At 42.5% G+C, this 20,198-nt stretch overlaps 2 protein-coding genes across 6 annotated transcripts in view; one reads left to right on the top strand and one right to left on the bottom strand.

Annotated features, from left to right (window-relative positions):
* Positions 1-1,272: 1,272 nt before the first annotated feature.
* Positions 1,273-15,020, bottom strand: RNPS1 (RNA binding protein with serine rich domain 1). 2 transcript variants are annotated; one of them, XM_069063256.1, is made up of 8 exons: positions 14,883-15,020; positions 11,868-12,057; positions 11,456-11,611; positions 10,386-10,577; positions 9,150-9,252; positions 5,982-6,135; positions 3,008-3,149; positions 1,273-2,271 (listed from the first exon to the last, which is right to left on the bottom strand). In XM_069063256.1, exons 2-8 carry the CDS (start codon positions 11,936-11,938, stop codon positions 2,172-2,174), a joined length of 918 nt encoding a protein of 305 aa, XP_068919357.1. In that variant the 5' UTR covers positions 11,939-12,057; positions 14,883-15,020; the 3' UTR covers positions 1,273-2,171. The 2 variants fall into 2 exon arrangements, with proteins under 2 accessions (XP_068919357.1, XP_068919348.1); XM_069063247.1 differs by having other exon boundaries at positions 10,386-10,580.
* A 4,558-nt stretch (positions 15,021-19,578) lies between these two features.
* The window catches only part of LOC138142196 (uncharacterized), a 7,290-nt gene continuing 6,670 nt past the window's right edge, over positions 19,579-20,198 (top strand). For 2 of the 4 annotated variants that reach the window (XM_069063211.1, XM_069063218.1), the window contains exon 1: positions 19,579-20,169. In XM_069063211.1, the coding sequence (XP_068919312.1) occupies positions 19,579-20,169 (591 nt within the window). The remainder of the gene's footprint in view (positions 20,170-20,198) is intronic. The other 2 variants (XM_069063225.1, XM_069063233.1) reach the window with 1 other exon arrangement.

A 20,198-nucleotide genomic window follows, 5' to 3' on the forward strand; every position in this document is an offset into this window, starting at 1 on the left:
AATGTGTACAAAGATAAAAGAGTTTTTCCAGTAGTAATGTATGATTTTGAGTTGGACAACAAGGAAAGCTGAACACTGCAGAATAAAAAATCTCAAATTGTGGTGCTGGAGAAGACTTCTGAGAGTGCCTTAGACAGTATGGAGATGAAATCAATCAAAATGTAAAGAAATTCTGGTTATTCACTGGAAGGTAAAAAACTGAAGCTGAAATCCTTTGGCCACATAACAAGAAGATGGTACTCATTAGAAATGACCCTGATGTTGGGAAAAATTGAAGGCAAAAGAAAAAGGGGAGAGCAGAAGGTGAGATGGATAGATGGTAACATGGAAAAAGTGTTAAACATGAGTCTGGATAGAGCTTGAGAGACTTGCTACTCCTTGTACCTTTTCAATGGCTTCCTCTCATGTCTAGAAAAATTCTTCCTCCTACTGGTTTTCAGCTCCAATCTCACTTTCTGTAGGAGGGCTTTTTCTGGTCTTCCCACCCCTAATGCTTTTCCATGTAGTCTGCATATATCTCACAGGAACAGTTTACACGCTATCTTCTCTCATTAGAACATGGGCTCCCTGAGCATGTTTTGGCCTTTCTTCGCATTTTTAGTTCTTAACAGTGCTTGGCACTAATAAATCCTAGTTGACTACTGATGGACTTTTACTCCTCCCTAAATGCTTGCTGGCTGACCAATACGATGTAAACTCAAAGGCAGGGAGTTTTCCTTCCTTCTTTGCATCCCTGGTGCCTAGTGAACAGTACCCAGTACAGAACTTAAACTACTTACACAGTTATGACCCTCAAATCTGTATCCATAATATTTTTTAAAATTAATTTTTTCATTCTTATTTCTTATCCAGCTATCCTGAAATCACTGATCCACAGGATCTCTGGTTGGAAGGAACCTAGCCTCCAATTTAAAATCTGATATATTTTCCCTGAGAGACCACTCAATTACTGTTTGAGGTCATTCTAGAATGAAGTTAGGTCCATTTGAGGGGAGGTAAAAGCAACACAAGGCCTGTCTACAATCATTCAGTTTGTCAAAAGCAAATGATAATGAAATATCTAACCTGGAACAAAACAGAATTCTGAACTCTTATGATGCTGCTGTTGGTACCTTTATTTCTTAAACTTTTGGCTGCAAAGGTGTACCAGCACCAGCACACAAGTATACTAATAACCATTAGTCTGAGGGTCTGCCTTCTCCAGGTTTAGTATGGAATAGATCAAGACAAAAGAGGGACCCAAGAGGCCTTGTAAAGAATTAATGAAACCACTGTATTTCAACCCTTGAGGTTTATTTAATGATTTCCTTCCATTCTACACAACAAAAGTACAAACACAACATTATCTAAAATGCTACAAAGATACAAAACAACACAGAAATTTTCTAGTATTGACTGTACAATAAAAGCCAAGAATGCAATTTACATTTTGCAAAATTAACCTGCTAGCTTTTCAAGGGGCCATAACCTCAGAGGGCTGGCTCCTTGATGAGGCAGCACCCAGGGGCTGGCCCTCAACCAATTTCTGAGGTGGGTACTGGTGTGTTTAAAGAACCATTTACAGCAATGAGTAAAAAGAGGGGTATGAAAAATCTGTACTGCTTCCCAGGGTCTTTTGGCCTTCAAAATCAGAAGAAAAAAAATTCAAAGCAGCAGACCTAGCTTTAGCAGGAGATAAAATGGACATGCATAAGCTCATGTCCTCTTTTCTTAAAGAATCAGCCTGGCCAAAAAGCAACCATCAAGTCTTCATATTTATGAAAAATTTACTTAGGGAGAAGGAAAAAAAAAACAACGCTGCCACTCTGGGGTGGGCAGAACTTGAGCATCTTGATCTCTGTTTTACTTGGTTTGCCTCTGCTGGTTTCCTGATTTTCTCAGAAGTTGCTAACAGCCGAGCTTTCTGTCTAGGCCAAGAAAAAAAAAAAGAGCCTTATTTAGGCTGCAATTCTTGAACCTTAAATATTCCTGTGAGCCAAAATTGAGTCCTGAGAAATCAATCAAATTTGCTGTTTAGAAGCTTTCAAGGGCAAGAAGACATCCAATGCATTAGATAAACCTTTGCTAGCCAGTGCTTGATTCCCATATCTTCTCTCCCCCACCCTCAGTACAATGCTTTAATATTGTGTTCGATCATATTTAAGTTACAAAGTGAGAACAGCTGCCTTGCTTTATCGGGAAGAATTGGAGCTGGAGCGGCTTCGGTGGCGCCGGCGGCCTGGGGAGCGGGATCGTCGGCGGACAGGAGATCTGCGCCTAGGAGAGCGGGACCTATTGGAAGGAAAACACTGTATCAGATCAAAGGTGAAAGAGAGTGGCCATGAATGTAAAACTGCTGCACAGCTCCTTACATGGGCCTCAATTCTCATCTCTGAAGACTAAGCAATTTCTTCTTTAAGAGTCTCCACAAAAGAAACGATACTTTATTCTCCCCCAAGGGACAAAGGAAGCAGATAGGCAAAAAGTGTGTGTGCTAAGGGACCACTATGTTTTGTGTTCTACTGCACAGGAAGTATATTATTGGCAAAAGAAAAAAAAGCAGCTAGTGGCTGTTGACTTCACCACCACCACGAAGGGCCAGACCTTTCAGAAGATACACAAAGGCTATCTGTTTCTCTCATGCTTCTTTCCCCTCAGTCCTTTATTTATACCTTCCCTTTTATCCTTGAATAGCTGCCCCTAATAGTTTTTGTTGTTTGAAGGACAATTATTCTTTGAGTTCTGTCCTAGGAAGCATTCACTGGGTCCCAGAGACAAGACCTCCTAATAAGCAAGATGAACAGAAGCAAAATCTTTAGTACCAGGTAAAAGATAACAACATGGTACTCTGCCTTTGTTAAACCACATTTGTAGCATTATGTTTAGTTTTGGGTAATACATTTTTTGGAAGATTACTAAGAATCTGTAGAGCATCCAGAAAAGAACAATCAAGTCAGGGAAGGCCTAAAGATCACACCATGAAGACAAGCCATCTCAGATAAGATTATAGATTCAAGGAAATGTTTACCTTCTTCTCATGCGTGGTGGTGATCTACGCCACATCGGGGGTGGTGGCAACATCCTTCTGGGTGGGCTAAATCGCCTGGGTGGGGGCCTGGGCCAGGGGGCCAGCACTGCAGTGGCTGTTATCTCCTGACCATCGATCTGTCCTGTTAAGAAAGGAACCAAATCAGAACACTGAGACAAACAGCAAATAACAGAGATTCTCTCTACCTGTAGGACAGCTAGGTGACACAGTGGATAGAATGCTGGGCCTGTGGGTCAGGAAGACCAGAGTTTAAATGCAGCCGCAGACACTTACTAGCTATGTAACCCTGGGCAGTTATTTAGCCCAGTCTATTTCAGTTTCCTCATCTATAAAATGAGCTAGAGAAGGAATTGGCAAACCACTCCAGTATCTGCCAAGAAAACTTCAAACAGGGTAATGAAGATTTGGACACAATTGAAACAACTAAACAAGAACAATCTGTGTCTTTGGAGCCTTACTTCAGGACATGTGGATCTAGAGGCTTTAAGCAAATTAAGAAAAAACAAACCAACAAACCGTTTTTGACTACATACAGGTGAGGGACCTCATTGATCTCCATCTGCCAGCTCAATGTATAACTAGCACGGGAAATATTTGAGATTAACCCCAGGATGACAAAAAAAATATCATGGTAGCTACTACAAATTACTGATTTTACCTGAAGAACCAACAGGCACAGTTTTGAGCTACTCTGGCCTTTAATTTATAAACACTATCTAGCACTTAAGTATTGTTATGATTTATTATTGTAGGTAAGGGGAAATGTCCACATGTGGGTGTCAGGCAGAAATAAAAGTACAAAGATACCTCAGTGAACAAATCCTCTGCAAACAAAGCCTCAGTTCAAGATAATGGTATTTTTTTTAAAAAGAAAATTTTAAAAAATCTTCACAATTTAATTAATGGAGGGCAAGAGCTTAGATTCAGAGGGCACGGGGGACAGAAATTTCTGTCCCAGATGTGGTAGGTTGTTGGCCTTAGGCAGTGTCCAGAAGTTGGACAAAGTGGAAGAGGAATCAGCATACTTTCTCCTCTTTCAGCTTCCTTGTGTTGGTCCTTCATCACTGTGGGAGAAGAGCGGCTCAGCAAAGAGAAAAGCTAGGGCTGAGAGGAACAAGAAGTCAAGCTTCAGTACATCCAAGATGATGTGCCAACAGAGGACAGTCAGCATAGTTTACTAAAAAGAAAAAGAACCCTGACTTAACAGCCAGAATACCCAGGCTTTGCCACTAACTTGCTATGAGATTTGGGTCAAGTAACTTCCTGTCCCTGGGCCTCGACTTCAAATATAAAATAAAGGAGTTGAACTAAATAACTTCTAAGGTCCTGCAGCTCTGATTTTCTATTCCAGCTATTGTTTCATGTTAAGTCTTTCTCTGAACAGTGACCTTGCCTCCTCCTTTCCTATGTCCCCTCTTGAGCCTAGAATATAATCTTTGTGCCTCCCATATTATTTCTAAAAGTGGTAATAAAATTTCTGCCAATAAAATGTGTCATTAGAATATAGTTGTTTAATAATAAGGACATTGCTTTATGTTTCTTCTTATGTTTGCCTTAGTGCTCTGGGCCCATAGTCCAGAAACTGCACTGGCTATTAGCATTACTCCACAACTTGGTATTCCTGTGTGTCTAGCTGAATGCAACAGCTCATTTAATTTAACAAGTGGCCTAAATGTACTTGGCTGTGCTCCAAGCTCTGGAAGAAAGCCTTCCTTCTCAGTGTGCAAAAGTCATCTCAGTATGAGAAAATAACCAGACCTGAATTCTACCAAGACAAAACAGACTATTTGGAGCTTAGCGTTCTCCAGTCATTTTAGGCGTCCGCAGGATCTGGAAAGGATGAAGAGGGGTGGACAACTAAGGTCACATATGATCTCTATCTTTTTTTTTTCCCCTTTTGGGGTTAAGTAACTTGCCCAAGGTTACACGGCTAGTTTTTTTGTGTGGGTGTGAAAGTGTCTCTGAGGCTGGAACCGAACTCGGGTCCTCCTGACTCCAGGGCTGCCCCCAAGGAGGTGTGTTGGGGTTTGCTTTTTTTTTTTTCCCCTTAAAGCAATTGGGGTTAAGTAACTTGCTCAAGGTTACACGGCCAGTTATGTTTGTGTGGGTGCCCAGTATCTGAGGCTGGAACCGATCCCAGGTCTCCTGAAACTGGGGCCAGCACTCTTACTCACTGTGCCACCTGGCCGCCCCAATCCCTATCTTACGACAAGTCACAACCCAGAGGGTACACAGGTTAAGTAGTTCCAAGTACTATTAAGAGGATTGAAGGGTAGAGGAAAGGGCAAGAAGGCAGGCAAGAGGGGATGCCAGCGCATGTTAGAGGAGAAAAGCACCAGAAAGTTTGAAGAGAAATGTACAGGGGAAAATTGTGCAGAATATAGTGTGCAAGACTTAATTCAAGGTGAGAGATGGAGAGAGATCTGTGAGGGGGCAGTTCAATCAACTTGATCTGAAGTAACCTCAGGCCTGAATCAGGGTTTCAGGTGTGGAAAAAAGTAAAGGTCATTTCAGTGGCAGCTAGTTGATGCAGTGGACAGAGTACCAGACCTGGAGTCAGGGAAGACTCAAGTTTAAATCTGACCCCAGACACTTACTAGCTGGGCAACCCTGGAGAAGTCACTAAATCTCTGCCTGCCTCACCTCCCTTTTCTTCTATAAAATAACAGCACCTACTTCCTAGGGTTATGAGAATAAAATAGTATCTATAAAGTACTTTGTAAACCTTCAAACAGTCAGTAATTGCTAGCTATCATTAAGTACAAGAAAAAGTAAGATTGCTGTGAGAGTAGGGCCACTAGAGCTGCCTACAGTGAAAAGAGTCTGGAGTAGAGATGGGTGGCTAAAGCAGTTATGGCTTATCATGACCTCTTCCACTGAGACAATAACAGGAGAGGAAAAAAGAGGAACTAGAAGTGAAGTCAAAGGTCTGTTCTCTAGCCTGAAGGCTTACCTCCATCCATGTGCTTCAATGCCTTTTCAGCCTCATCTGGATTTTCAAACTCCACATATGCATAACCTTTGGATAAATGAGGATGCATCCTTTCCACAGGCATATCAATCATTTTAATTTTCCCATAAGTGGAAAATATTTCCATGATGTGATCCTGGGAGATATTACATAAAAATACAAGAGATACATACATAAATAACTATTACAGATAATAAACTCTCAGTGCAGATGGTTTTCAGTATTTTAACCAAATTCTCATGTGAATTTGTTTCCTACCTATAGGGTAATCACCAGGTATCTTACCAGGGGGTTGGAAGTGTTACAATGCTTAAAAGTAAAAGTCTAGCACAGGTTCAGGTCATATTTTTATTCTGAACATGGATGTAACTCAGTTTCATCCTTCAAACAAAGGAATAGGGCCCTGGAGGGAGGAGTAATGCACCTGGGTAAAGATCCCCAGACTCTTATTTAGTGACATGCCAAAAAGGACAGGCACTAGGTTGGAAGAGAGTTTAACTAGATCATGGATTTTTAAGTTTCTATTGATTTCTTCTATCATCAATTATCCCCCGTATCCTTTTCTCATAACAGAGTTATGCCATATGACAAACAGCATTAAAAAAAAAATCAGCACAACTGACTGATATACTGAAAAGGTCTGAAGACATGCAGTATGTGAAGTTTGTGGACTTCCTACCTTCACCAAGGGTCAGGTTGGGGTTGTCTTCTCATAGCTCTTCATTCAAGTCCCACTTGATCTTTATAATTTGTGACATTCACTTTTGATTTTTTTAGTGTGTTGTTCTTTTTCATCTACATTGTTGTAGTTATTGTGTCTATTGCTTTCTTGACTCTGCTCATATCCATCTTTCCATGCTTTTCACTGCTCACCACATACATTTCTTTTCTTATAGCACAGTAATATTCATTGTACTGATGAACCACAATTTGTTTAGCCATTCCTCAACTGATGGGCTTCTGCCTTGTTTCCAGTTCTTTGCTATCACAAAAAAATGCTACTACAAATATTTTGCAGTATATGGGAACTTTTCTTATCAATGGCTCCCTTGGGATCTAAGTTTAGTAATGAAATGTCTGGTTATAAGGGTACAGACATTTTAGTTACTTTATTTGTGTAATTCCAAAGTGGTTCTACCATCATCTCACAGCCCCACCAACAATGTATTAATGTGCTTATAATTCCACAAGCCTCCAACATTGACTACTGTCATTTTTGTCATCTTTACCAATTTTCAGGGTTTGAGGTGAAACATCAGAGCTGTTTTGATTTGCATTTTTCTATGAGTGATTTGGAATATTTCTTTAAATGTCATTATGAATACGTCACAATTCTTTTAAGAACTGTTTGTTCATATCCTTTGACCACTCATCTATTGGAGAATGATCATAAGTTACCCCCCCACAAAGATACATATATATCTATATCTTAGATACCAATCCCCCCGCCCCCATTTGACCCCTTATCCTAGGTTCATTCATGTTGGCTGTGTAGAAGCTTTGCAGTTTCATGTAGTCAAAGATTATCTATTTTACCTTTTGTGATTATTTCTATCTCATATTTAGTTGAGAATATATCTCTTGCCCATAGCTGGGTAAGGGATTTGTTCTGCTTCTCTTCTAATTTTTTTTGTATTATGATCTTTAATATTAAGGTTTCACATCCATTTAGAATGTATCATGGAGTATGGTGTAAAGATCAGGAATTTTTAATATACGTCCATGAACTTGTTTTTAAAAACATTTTAATAACTGTATTTCAAGATGTTTCCTTTGTAATACTATGTATTGTATTTTATGCTCTTCTGAGGAGTCCATAAATTTCACCAGACTGCCAAAGGGATAGACAACACAAAAAAGGTTAGAGACCCTTGAGATAGATATATTGCTCCTCTGTGGCTCTATACTTACCCCTCATTGATTACCTAGGGGATTAGCCTAAACTGTCTTAATTCTTCTTTGTACTTTGTACCTCTAGTGGTTTACATTTAAGAGAGGGCCAATAAAGGTTTTTCAGTTGTACACTTTCTAAAACAAACTAATTCTGAATCACTCTAACTGAAAAAATATATTCCAAATAGGACTTTTGGAAGGAGAGAAGAAAAGTTTGAAATGAAAATAAGCAAAGGTGCTACTTCAAAAAAGTTCATTACAGCTTGGAAATTCTTAATTTCTGAAACAAGAATGTTCTGAATTAAAGAAAAATTACTCCACAATTTATTTGGTGTGAGTCTAACCAATCATGGTTTATTTCACTGAGAGCAAACTCTCCTCCTGCCACCAATTTCTAAATCCAAAAGCACCTCTTTGGGGTGTCCTCTGAGTTACCAATGGAAAATGGCCAGGAAATTTGGGCACCATCACAAACACTGCAGAAACACAAGACACCCTAGGAGATAAAAATCCACTGAGGACCCAAAAGTACAGTAGGTCAGATGTTTAGCCAGACCTTTCATTTTTATAGGTGAGGAAACTGAGGTGTAGAAGTCACACAAAAGTAGATCCAGGGCCTTAACCCAGATTGCTGCACTCCAAATCCAAGGTTTTTTCTAGAACAATGCCTTGAAATTGGTTTTATGTTGCATATCTACCACTTTCTTATGTCATATGTAGAGTTGGTCAGCCCAACTAAAATTAACTAATTTTTAACACCTAGGACCAAGCAAATATCCAGAACTACCGTGTTTCCCCGATAATAAGACACTGTCTTATTAATTTTTTTGGAAAGAAAAACACCAGAGGGCTTATTTTCAGGGGAGGGCTTATGTTGTCCTGCCTCAGCTCTCTTCCGTGGCACTGCTCTCAATGGCGCCAGCAAGCAAATCACTGGGGAAGAACAGGATGACGCGCTCACTGCTGCAGCTCTGATTGGATGCAGCTTGGAGCGCAGCGTGCATTTCACGGGGGAGAGGGACGGGGGGGACAGTGCATACAGAGGGTACCGTAATGTAGCGTGCAGCGCAGGGGATCACCTTCACTACAGTAGCAATCTCAATAGGGCTTATTTTCGGGGGAGGGCTTATTTTAGAGGAATCTTACACAGTAAGGGGAGGGCTTATTTTCGGGATAGGTCTTATTATCGGGGAAACACGGTAGGACCTGTACATGCAGATGGCAGCTTAATGACTGCTCACTAGGTTGATTTCTTACCTTTGTCACATTCCTAGTAAGCCTTCCAATGTGTACTTTGGTGGGTTTTGGTGAAGGACTTCGTCTCTTCCTTTCCTTTTCATCCCTTTTAGGTGGCTTCGATCTGATTGAAAAAATAGCAGATATTTCATCAGCCTCTCAATTATGTCAGAAAATAATTACAAGTTCCTTAGATTTTCAAGATGATGTATAATTTCAAAGCATATGGTAATAACATGGTTCCAATTTGGTACAAATATTAACTGCAAATGGTGTTTTCTTTCTCTTAAAATTATTTATTTTTAATATTCCTTTCTTTTTTCTTAAATAATGAGTTCCAAATTCTCTTCCTCCCTCCAACTCCTCCCTCACCCATCGAGAAGGCAAGCAATGTGACATCAATTATACATGCAAAAACACATTTCCATAATAGCCATTTTCTGGAATACAACCACCACCACCACCACCACCTAGAAAAATAAAGTGAAAATATTATACTTCAATTGCAGTCAAAAGTTCATCAGTTCTCTTTTTGGTGACTGACAGTGTTTCTCATTATGAGTCCTTTGGAACTGTCTTAGATCATTGTATTGATTAGAATAGCTAAGTCTTTCACAGTCAATCTTTGTTATAATATTGCTGTTACCATGTACAATCAATTCATATATGTCTTTTCAGGTTTTACTACCCTCCCCCCATCACTTCTTATAGCACCATAGCATGCAAATAGTATTTTCAAAGTCCTTTACCCTGGATAATATTATGCTGTTCCTATAAACCCCAAAGATTAAATTGTACAATGTTACTGAACATTAGCTGGTTGCCAGAAAGTCCTTAACAGATTTTTTTTTCTTCACTTAGATCAACAATGGAAGGCAATTTACTCTTTAGATTGTGAGCATCTTGAGGGCAGGGATTGTCTTTTGTCTCTTTTTGTATCCCTAGTGTGTAGCACAGTACCTGGCACATAATAGGTGCTTAATAAATGTTTACTGATTATCAAACTGACCTCTTTCTAGCCCACCAGTTGCTGATGCTTGATATTACTTCAAACATTCCGATTCTATGATAAAAAGCTGAAAATACCACTAACACTCAAATTTTAAAAGAGCAATTGGCAACTGTGCCTTCTCAGCTTAAATCAGACAGACAGACTCAGATGCCTGGAGGGAAGGCATACATATCACCATCAGTTAGAAGAGCAATTGGCTACAAAGTATAAGAGAAGAGATGGGAGAAGTTTAGGCCAGCACTCACTTGGAGCGGGAACGCCTCCTATTGTCATGCCTTCTTCGAGAGGGACTAGGAGATCCAGAGGAACTGCTGGAGCTGGAACTTCGGGAAGTGCTAGAGCTTCCTGAACGACTTGATGCAGAAGAAGAGCTGGACCCACTGCTAGAGCCAGTGCTAGTACTAGAGCCAGAGCTAGAGGTGGAACTGGAGCGAGACCTGCTGAGTGATAAGGTAGAGAGGAGTAAAAGGGTCACAGAATGAAGTGAAATGGGAGCAGAATGTTTTCAAATTGGGATTAGGAGACTCCAGGCTCAATGGTAATTGTCCTAAGGAGAGGAGTCCATACTTTTACTTTAGGGAGCAATGTTACTTCTAATGCCCAAATGTCTCTATTTGTTGGATTGGCAAAGAGATCCTTTAAGGTGGAGCCAAACTCTGGAGCAGTAACAGGAACTCTATCCAGAGAGAAGGAATCTGAGGCTTGGTACTTGCAGAAGTCAGTAGTGTGGAGGAGGAGAACTACAGAACTTGCACACATGTTAAAAGTGAACAGGCTCAGCTTGGTGAATTGGTAGCTAACTGCTTAGAGCTGGTCTAAAAGTTGAATTTATGTTACAGACTGGTTAATGCCAATGCTCATCAAAAATAAATACACCCGGGGTGGCCAGGTAGCACAGCGAGTAAGAGCACTGGCTCCAGTGTCGGGATGATGTGGATCGAATCCCAGGCTCAGATACTCAGCACCACATCCAGAAATAACTGACCGTGTAACCTTGAGGAAGTTACTTAACCCCGAATGCTTAAAATAAACAAACAAATAAATAAATAAATGCACAAATACACCCGAGAAGTTACACACCTTGCACGGTGTGTAATATGGGAGGGGACAGCCCTGAACACTCCACCAAAGACCCTACATTCTAAGAGTCTTTAAAAGTTTTCCCAAAAGAAAACAGGCTTCCAGAATACTGAGCTTATCTGCTGCATAAAGAGGCTGCCTGCAAAGAAATCACCTGAAAGAAATAATCTGACTGCACCTGCACACTGATTTAGAATCCAGTTCGGAAAAAAAACACAAACCAAAAAATCCCCACCTGGAGGTGCTGCTCCCACTGGAGGCACTTCGCCTCTTACGAGCTTTGTCTCTACCACGGTCCTTTTCACTCGACTCTTTGGTGGCCCCTTTATCTTTAGACCTGTCCTTTGACTTGTCATCAGTTCTATCTTTACGTTTGGTGGGAGAGGGAGCCCTAGAGAAGGGGAGAAAAAGAGATGGTGAAAACAATGTCACTCCCAATCACAGCCTGAAACAATACGCCACAGTTTAAAAGATAGGGCATCCAAAAGCTTGCAGGGATCCCAGTTAATTACAGGGCAAAATGACCAGTTGTTTATGGAAGCTTTCACTGAGAACAAGCAAACAATTCTAAGTTTTGCCCTTCCTAAGGGATCCCTAGCAGTGGCTATCCCAAAATTAGCACTAGAAAAAGCTGACAGAAGGATTACCGAGTGCTGGACTTTTTATTATTTTCTTTGACTCCTAGCAAGCTCTTCTTTTTCATTCCTGATAAATCCATTCTCCCCTTCTGAGGTGGTTCAAAGCAGTACTGGATAAGTACTCACTTATCTGAGCTCTCACTTCTAACTCCTTGATTCTGAGAACCGATCCCTAATCGAATTTACTCCATAGAGAAGCCTAATAACAAGATAAAAGGATTTAAAAAGAATCAAAGGCAACAAATCTACTTTACAGTAAAGAAAAATTCAGCAGTGTGGGGTAAGGAGGTGAGAAAAACACCATGGATTTAATACAAATATACACTGAGTGTTCACACAGAATGCTGCGGAACAAAAAGGTTGAGGAAGAAGTTGATCACAGGAGCAATTCAACATCTTCTCACACAGGTTTTCTCCTGTCTCTAAAGGAAGGAGTCTGGAGTTTTCACCTTACCCTGGTATTTTGTTTTCAAAGCAGGCTTGGAGGGAGGAGAGTGAGAGGTAAAGGAAGATATCCTTTATAGGTGCAAGCTCATTTTCACCAAGGGAAGGTGAAAAGCTTCTTTACCCCCCCTCATTCCTTTGGAATACAACATAGTCATCATATGGAAGACAAAGCACAAGTCACCTGGGCCTCTTCGTATAAGAGATCTCTTCTTGGTTATTTAGATCATTGCTAAATTTCTTGCATAATTTTAACATAAAAAATTCTACTTATAACAGTGGATAAGATCACCACTCCCAGGGTTAAGAAGTATTGATATCACAGATTTTAATAACAACCTAATGAAAACTTTAAAGTTTCTGTTTACATTAAAGAACTAACATACCTTAAAATTCATGTCCTCTTACCTTTCTTTCCCTTTAAATATATGAATTGATACTTTTTGTCTTTACATTGATATCTGAATATATCCTGCTCCCAGGGAGCATTCTCTTATAACAAAGACTAAAAAAATAATATCTTAAGATGCAAGCACCAAAAAGGGTTAGAAACTGTACCTATAATTTTTTTGGCATAGAGAACTACCATGTGAGGAAACTACCTTTAATAAAGCAAGTTGGCATCTTCTTTGAAACTTATAGTCTTTTTTTTTTTGCCCCAAGGTTACATGGCTAGTTTTTTTGTGTGGGTGTTAAGTGTCTGAGGCCAGAACCAAACTTGAGTCCTCCTGCCTCTGGGCCGGCACCACGTAGCCGCCCTGAAACTTATAGTCTTAAAGAATTGCCTGGAATATTTTAGAGAGTAAGTGACTTGCCCAAAGTCAGGAAGCCAGCAAGAAGCAGGGTTTGAAGCCAGTTCTTCCTGACTTTGAGGACAGTTATAGTCAAGTTGCCCCTTACTGAGGAACTTCAAAATTCTTACAATTAGGTGTCACATATTATATGCTGAATTCAGTAACTGAGTTTATGTATGTAAGGTGGATTTGGTTTTTTTTTTTTTTTAGATACTAGTTCCCAGGATCATGGCCTGTAAATAACTCCACTATGCTTATGCATCACATATAACCATACATAATATAAACATCTGTACTTAAATTTGTAAACAGATATTGCTCAAGTTAATGTAAACTTATGAGCTTGTTGGCAAAATGCCTTCTTTGCTTCTCTATAAAACAAGTGAGCACTGACTGGGTAGGGGGAGCAGGTGTTTTTCCCTATGCCCTTCTTGTTCACCACTAGGAGAATAAACTGGCATGAATTCCCTGTCTGTTGCTCCAGTGCCCTTTTTTGAACCAAACAGGAGCAGAGCTTCTTCCTTACAGTTCACAAGTAACTGATTCTCCTGTTTCAACCCTTTAATATTTCCACTTGTTAAAATTGGAAGCCCAGGTCTGGGTTAAGATTTGTACGCTAATTATATTAGGCATGTGCATATACTGTTCTATCTTATCTGGGAAACAAAATACTATTGTTGTCCAGGGCCTGTTTTTATATTTGCTGGAATGAATGTTTGGCAAAAGCAGAAGCCTGCACCAAAGTGTGGAGAACCCTTGACCTTTGCAGTCAGAGCCAAGCAGCTAGGTATATATGGTCAGAGAGAAAAAGGCAGGAGGACAGTTGAATCTAGGTGCCTGTTATAACAAGTAACAGCTGGCAGGACAAATTGTAAGGTGTGAGAACATGGCAAAAGCAAATAGGTTTGCTTCCACTCGCATCAAATTTCTCCCATCTGTCCGTATTTGAGTCTTTCAAATGCAAACCCGTCCTCAACTTAGACAAATTCTATAAAAACCGACACACAATCGCCAACAATGAAATGCCCCGCATGTTCACGCTTTCATGACCGGGGACTCTGGGTGAACCAGACTGAGTAGTCCTGCACCCATCTAACAGACATTTTGTTAAGCTTTATCATGATAGGTGTGAAAAGGAAAGGCCGTTGGAGGCTCCTTTCACACACACACAAACCTTTCAAATCAAAGCCCTTAGTGACTTCCGTCTTCTCTATAGGGCCACCTTACAGTTTGTCCTCTCCAGATCTAAGTATGGCTTCAGAGACACTCATCTTAGGAAAAAAATTTCAACTACACCAATTCAACTGAATGTTGAATCTGGACGACTTGGGGGAAGCCTAGACTGCAAGATTTTCGCGTGAAATAATCACAAAGAGCCAGATTCTGTCGGGCAAGCTCCACGACACCCGACATTACTTTTTTGCTCCAGCCCCCCTCTCCCCCAGCATTATTTCGGACCCCTCGCTCCTGGTGGCCCCAGTCTTTCACGTCCCCCACGACCTCCAGCCAGGCCGCCTCCCAGCCCCCACATCCACATCCAAAGCTTCCTTCTCTCAGGCCTTGGGCCCCCCCAACCCCCTCCATCTTTTGGCTCCTCCCCCTTGGGCCAGGCCGGGCCCGCTTTCTCCCCTCAGATCGCGATCCCGCCGGGTCCATCCGGGACTCCTTCCGCCCGTGAGGCGCTGGTCCATGTCCACCATCCACCTTCCAGGGAATGGCGGCCGGCCCCAAGCAAGCGCGGAGCGGGCAGAGGCCCGGATGGGGCCGGATTCTTCTAGACACTTACATGTTCCCAAGTCCACCGCCTCCGCCGCCCGTTCTTTCTCCGGCGCCCAGAGATGACGTCGCGCGCCAGGGCGGGAAGACAGAGCGGAGCGCAGGGTGTTGACGCAAATCGGCACGGCTTACGTACCTAGTTAAAGAGGCAAGACGGCTATTCGACGACGACGTTCGCCATCCCTCCGCCAGCAGGTCGAGCAAGTGGCTGTGGCCTGGCCTTACCTTTTCTCCCGCAGGCCGTCCAAAACCTATCGAGGCGGGCCTTAGCGCCGAAGCCGATTGTGTCTGGCCCTTTCTAAGGTCTGCCACGGCTACCTACTATTTCATCGGTAAAGCGGGGCTGCGGCGATCCGCCTTCCGCAGGGCCGCTTCGAGGCCGTCTCCGGACGCCCACACGGAAACGTGGAACGAGGAAGAGAGTGTGGGAGAGCTTCTGGTGGGGAATGAGCCTCACGCGCTCCGGCTCCGAGGGGGTTAAGGCCGCAACCTTCCCGGCATCCTCGGCGGTTTCGCTGGCACGCGCACGGAGCAGCGGGGGCGGGGGCGCGAGCTCGAGCGCGAGCGCGAGCGCGCACCCCCCTCGGGGAGAAGCTGCCGGGGTATCGGGGCAGCGACGGCGGCGGCCGCGGCCGCGCTTGCGCTATTTCCCCCTGGGTCGGGCTCGCTTAGTTGCCGGCCGTGTGGCGGCCGGGACGTCAGCAACGGCGAAGAAGACAATTCGTAGGCGTAGGGCTCGGAAAAGGGATTCAGTTCCGGCCCGGGACCGCCCGGACTCCGGGAGAGTCGGAGATCCCGGGGCACGGGGGTCCCAGGCAAGCCGAAATGGGAGCTCGCGGTTGGGGTCTCGTGGTGTGAAGGCTCCTCTAACCCTCCTGCGCTTCCCGAAGACGCATCTCCTGGACGGAACTGTGAGTGACAACGGTGTTTGCAGAGCACCTCTGGAGGGCGGGGGCTCCCGATCTCCTCCTCCACGTCCCCATCACCTTGTTTTAACTAATCTTGCACAATCAGCTTAAATGCTGTTGTTGGGGTGTCTGCGATTTGCACTTCGTAAAAAGTGAAGCCCCTGAAGGCTTCCTGGAGGAGGCGGGGCTGGACGGAAATGGGGCTGGACTAGATCCTGGGGACCACAAGAAAGCTTGATCGGCCATTTTGCACTAGCTCCCACGTATTCGATCCAGTCACCCCGTCCCCCGGTCATAAAATCATAGGTTTGGAGCTGGAAGGGACCTTACAGGTCATCCAGTCCAACTTCTCTCGTCTTACAGAGAAGCAGAGTGACTGGTCACACCGTGGCTGACTCTTAATTCAAAGCGTTCCCTGCCTTACAGTGTTTCAAAAGGTAGTAAAAAAAAAAAAAGCATTATTCAGTGCTTACTTTGTGCCAGTCACTGCTGAGTGCACAGAATACAAAAAAAATTTTTAAAGCCCCAGCTCTCAGGCCCTCAGCTCCTGCTTAGTTAACAGTAACGTCAGTAACTTTTTACAAACAGGGTATTGGTGTGGGAATATCCAAGGATTCGTTGATGATCAAAACTGTCAACATGAAGAGATTTTTTAATAACTGGAGCGTAGGCTTATGGTATCTAAATGACCAGTGAGCAAAGAATAGAATTTTCAGAATTCTCATATAGTCTTCAGTTATGGCAGCAAGAAGGAGTGGATTTTTACAGTGACTGAAGGGAAAAGTAGAGGTTTACATTTTACAGATAAACTTGTAAATTTTGTAGCTGGCAAATGGAAAGGAAAAATTTACATATCAAAAATAGCAGAGGGAGAAATTTGGTGAATTTGTAAATTGATTAGTAAACACTTGGGGATCTGTTTTAGAAATTATAACTAGCCAGAAAATGCTTATTGTGAGTAAAGATGAGCCAGAAAGTCTTTTATTACTAACCACTTACATTTTTAAATTTCACATTAAAAGAAGAAAGCTTCAGTGACTGTACAAATACAGTAGTGTTTTTTCTACAGTGGGTCATAGATCTAGGGCAGGAAAAGGGAAGTTATGCCCAAGAAGTCATGGTTAAGTAGACAGAATAGGGATTGCAATCTGCCTACCTTTGAGATTGAAAGACATTTTTTTTGTTAACTCTTTTTTCCTCCAAAAAGATTATTCTGGGTAGGCCATGGGTTTGTCTTGGGAGGACTTTTATATGTTATTTATCTTTAATGTCAGGATAGGGCCACATGTGACCACACCTACTTTTGGCTCCATAAATTAGGTTTTCTTGTGGTGTTCTATTTTTAGATTTTGTATTTCTCTTGCTAATTAATAGCTAGTAGGGATTGTAGGGAACACTGAGATCCTTTTAAGGAGTCAGACTGGTTTTGAGTAAGGTACCCAGACTCAGCCCTTCTCTCAAGGTGAGGTGATGTGACATCTCTGTTTGTCTCAGTTCCTATTCTTTCAGGTTTTGCTATCATTACTGTTTTATGAAAAGAGAAGAAAAGGGAAGGGGAAGATGGCACGGGGATAGTAGTTTCCACTAGGTTATGTGGGATGACATTTTTTGGGCATAGAGTTCTGACTAGTGATAATGACTGAGCAGATGGAGGGGGAACCAGAAAGGGTGTCATATCCTGGAAACCACTTGAGCACACCTTCGGTGCAGGTGGAATGCTGACAGGGAGGGGTGAGGGGAATTTTTTTGGGCATTGGGGTAGCTTCCTATTTTAACTGTTTATACTGCTGAAAGAGGGCAAGTGCTGTTAGCATTTCCTGAAAAGTAAATTCCCAGTCAAAACCCTGAGCCATTGTGCTAAGGTTTAGGTGTTGTAATTTCAGTAGCCTCCAAGACAGCTCAGGAAATACTTTATAAAGCCATTCCATCTTTTGCAGATATTGTTACTAGGTAAGATACAACCTGTTCACATATAAATCCATCAACTTGTCATCAAGATTTAAGTATACATTCGGTGTTAAGCACTGTACTAAGGTGGGGATACAAATCTACCCTCCCTCCTCCCAAAAAAGTAAAGAAACAGCCCCTAATCCTATTTAGGTTGTGTTCTTTTCATAACATATGTTGTATATTAACATAAAAAATATAAAATAGTTGGGGGAGGGGGAAGATTTGTGTAATAATAAGGAAGCTTCAGTTGTGTCTTGAAGAGAGTGATTCTGTGAGGGCAACATAAGGGATTATTGCATTCCAGGACTTTAGGACAGCCTTTGGGACAGATATGAGAGGTGAAGTATTATGTGAGGAACATAAAGAAGCATAGTTGGCTGGACGTTAGAGTAATTAATGTATAATGAGGATGTTTCTTCATTATAAGATAAAATGGGACTGGGTTGTTGAAGGTTTGCTTTAAAAGCCAACAGGAGTTCTATTTTATTCTAGAAGCAATAGGGAGTTTATGGAGTAGGGGGGTGTCATGGTTATATCTGCAGTTAAGGAAAATCTCCTTGGCAACTGTGGAGGATGGATTGTCATGGGAAGAGACTTGAGGAAGGGAGACCAACCAGGAGACCATTTTAACAGTCAAGGCAGGAGGTAAAGAAAATGATTCTCAGGTAAACAGAAGGGGATGGATGAGAAAGATATTTTGGAAATAGGATCAAAAGACTTAGCAAAGTAATCGACTTTATGGGAAACTGGAAAAATGATTATGCTTTCCATGGATATTGTGAAGCTCAGAAAAGGGGTGGGGTTTTTTGGGAAAGATAATGAATTCTGTTTTGAACATGTTGAGTTTGAGATGTCTCTGGTATATCTAGTTTGAAATATCCAATGAGTAGTGAGTGGTGTGGGACCAATGCTTGGGGGTGGCGGCCGGGGAGATAGTCTAGGGCTGGATATGTAGATGAATTAGTCATATTTATAAAGATAATTAACCCATGAGGAGAGAGTAGATAGAAAAGGGCCCACAGTTAAGGGGCATAAATATGGATGATGAGCCAGCAGAGGAGCCTGAGAACCAGGAGAGGATAGGGTCATGAAAACCCAAAGAGGATAATCAGTGGTCACAAGTAGCAAAAATGTCAAAAAGGAATGAGGACCAAAAAAGAAAAAATCAGATTGGCGATTTTTTCTAAGTGATGAGGTCAGAATCCACTTTGCAAAGAATTGAAGAGAGGTAACAGATCTATATATCTATAGATATTTCTTTTTTAGGAGTTTGGGAAAGTTAGGAGAGACATTAGACCATAGCTTGAGTATATGGTCTGGTATAGTGAAGGTATAGTGGCAGACTTGGACATATTTGAAAGCAGTAGACAAAGAACCAGTGGATACAGAGAGATTAGAGATAGAGATAGAGATGATTGAGGGAGCAGTCTGCTAGGAAATTGAGAGACAATGAGAGAGAGAAGTTGTCCTTGAGGAATTCAAATTGGTCCTTAGTGGAATATTTGGATGTGAGGGGAAGATATGGTGGGGAAAAGGTTAACTTAGCCATCCATTAGTTGCATATTAGGGACTAGACTGTCATCTGAGGAAGGAGACAGGGTGAGCCAAGATGGGGCTGATACAAATTGTGTTTGCTTTGCAGGATGAACAAGAATCAGAATGGAATCCTTTTGAAGATTTCTGCCCCGGAAACTTCCTCTGTGTTTCTCCAAAGGCTACCTGTGTGTATGCATATGTCTCTGCACAGGCTGCTCGTTTGGGGCAAACTGCATAACAAACATCAGACAGGGCCAGGGACTCCTCAGGAGTGAGACCCTGGATGTACTCTAGCCTTAGCAGGCTAGGGTCATGGGTCGCCTAGATGACCATGCCAAGAAGCGAATCGTGGAGCTTCGGAAAGCGGGGCTGAGTTTTCGCAAAATCAAGAAGGTCCTGGAGCTCGACAACATCCGTGTCACAGCACAGGCTGTCTATCTTTTTTTGAAGCGAAAGAATGTGAAACTCAGCCCCCTTCCCAGCAGCAACCATCCTCTCCCTCCCAGGGACCAGAATAGCCAACGACTGGCACTTAGTCGGGTTGGCTGGAAGGATGAGCAGCTCTGGGACTTGTTTCAGGAGAGTGAGGTAGAGCCAAAGGAGTCCTTGGAGAGCCACCCAGCTGGCCCTAGGGGAGAACCTGGAGCTGGTCAGAGTTGGGAAGGCAAAGAGGGCATTAGGATTGTCAGCGTGACATCTCTTCGTCAGGATTGTGGATCCCACCCCAGAGATACTTGTTCCAGTGAGACTCCCCAGGCATCTGCTAATAGTAAGTTTCCTGGGCCTTACAGACCTGTCTTAGTGGTTGTGTCCAACAAGGAGCCAAAGGAGTCCTTGGAGAGTCAGCCAACTGGCCCCAGGAGTGAGCCTGGAGCTGGTCAGAGCTGGGAAGGCAAAGAGGGCATTAGGATTGTCAGCGTGACATCTCTTCA

Source organism: Petaurus breviceps, unplaced genomic scaffold (assembly GCF_028583685.1).
Source record: "Petaurus breviceps papuanus isolate PSGF00001 unplaced genomic scaffold, PetGlider_PUasm1.0 138, whole genome shotgun sequence".
Taxonomy (NCBI): Eukaryota; Metazoa; Chordata; class Mammalia; order Diprotodontia; family Petauridae; genus Petaurus; species Petaurus breviceps.

Coding starts and splice junctions, on each gene's coding strand:
- RNPS1 (XM_069063247.1), bottom strand. CDS start 11,938: ATGGATTTATCAGGAATGAAAAAGAAGAGCTTGCTAGGAGTCAAAGAA. Junction 10,581..11,455: donor AGTGGGAGCAGCACCTCCAG/GTGGGGATTTTT, acceptor CTTATCACTCAG/CAGGTCTCGCTCCAGTTCCA. Junction 9,253..10,385: donor AGGAGGCGTTCCCGCTCCAA/GTGAGTGCTGGC, acceptor TTTTTCAATCAG/ATCGAAGCCACCTAAAAGGG.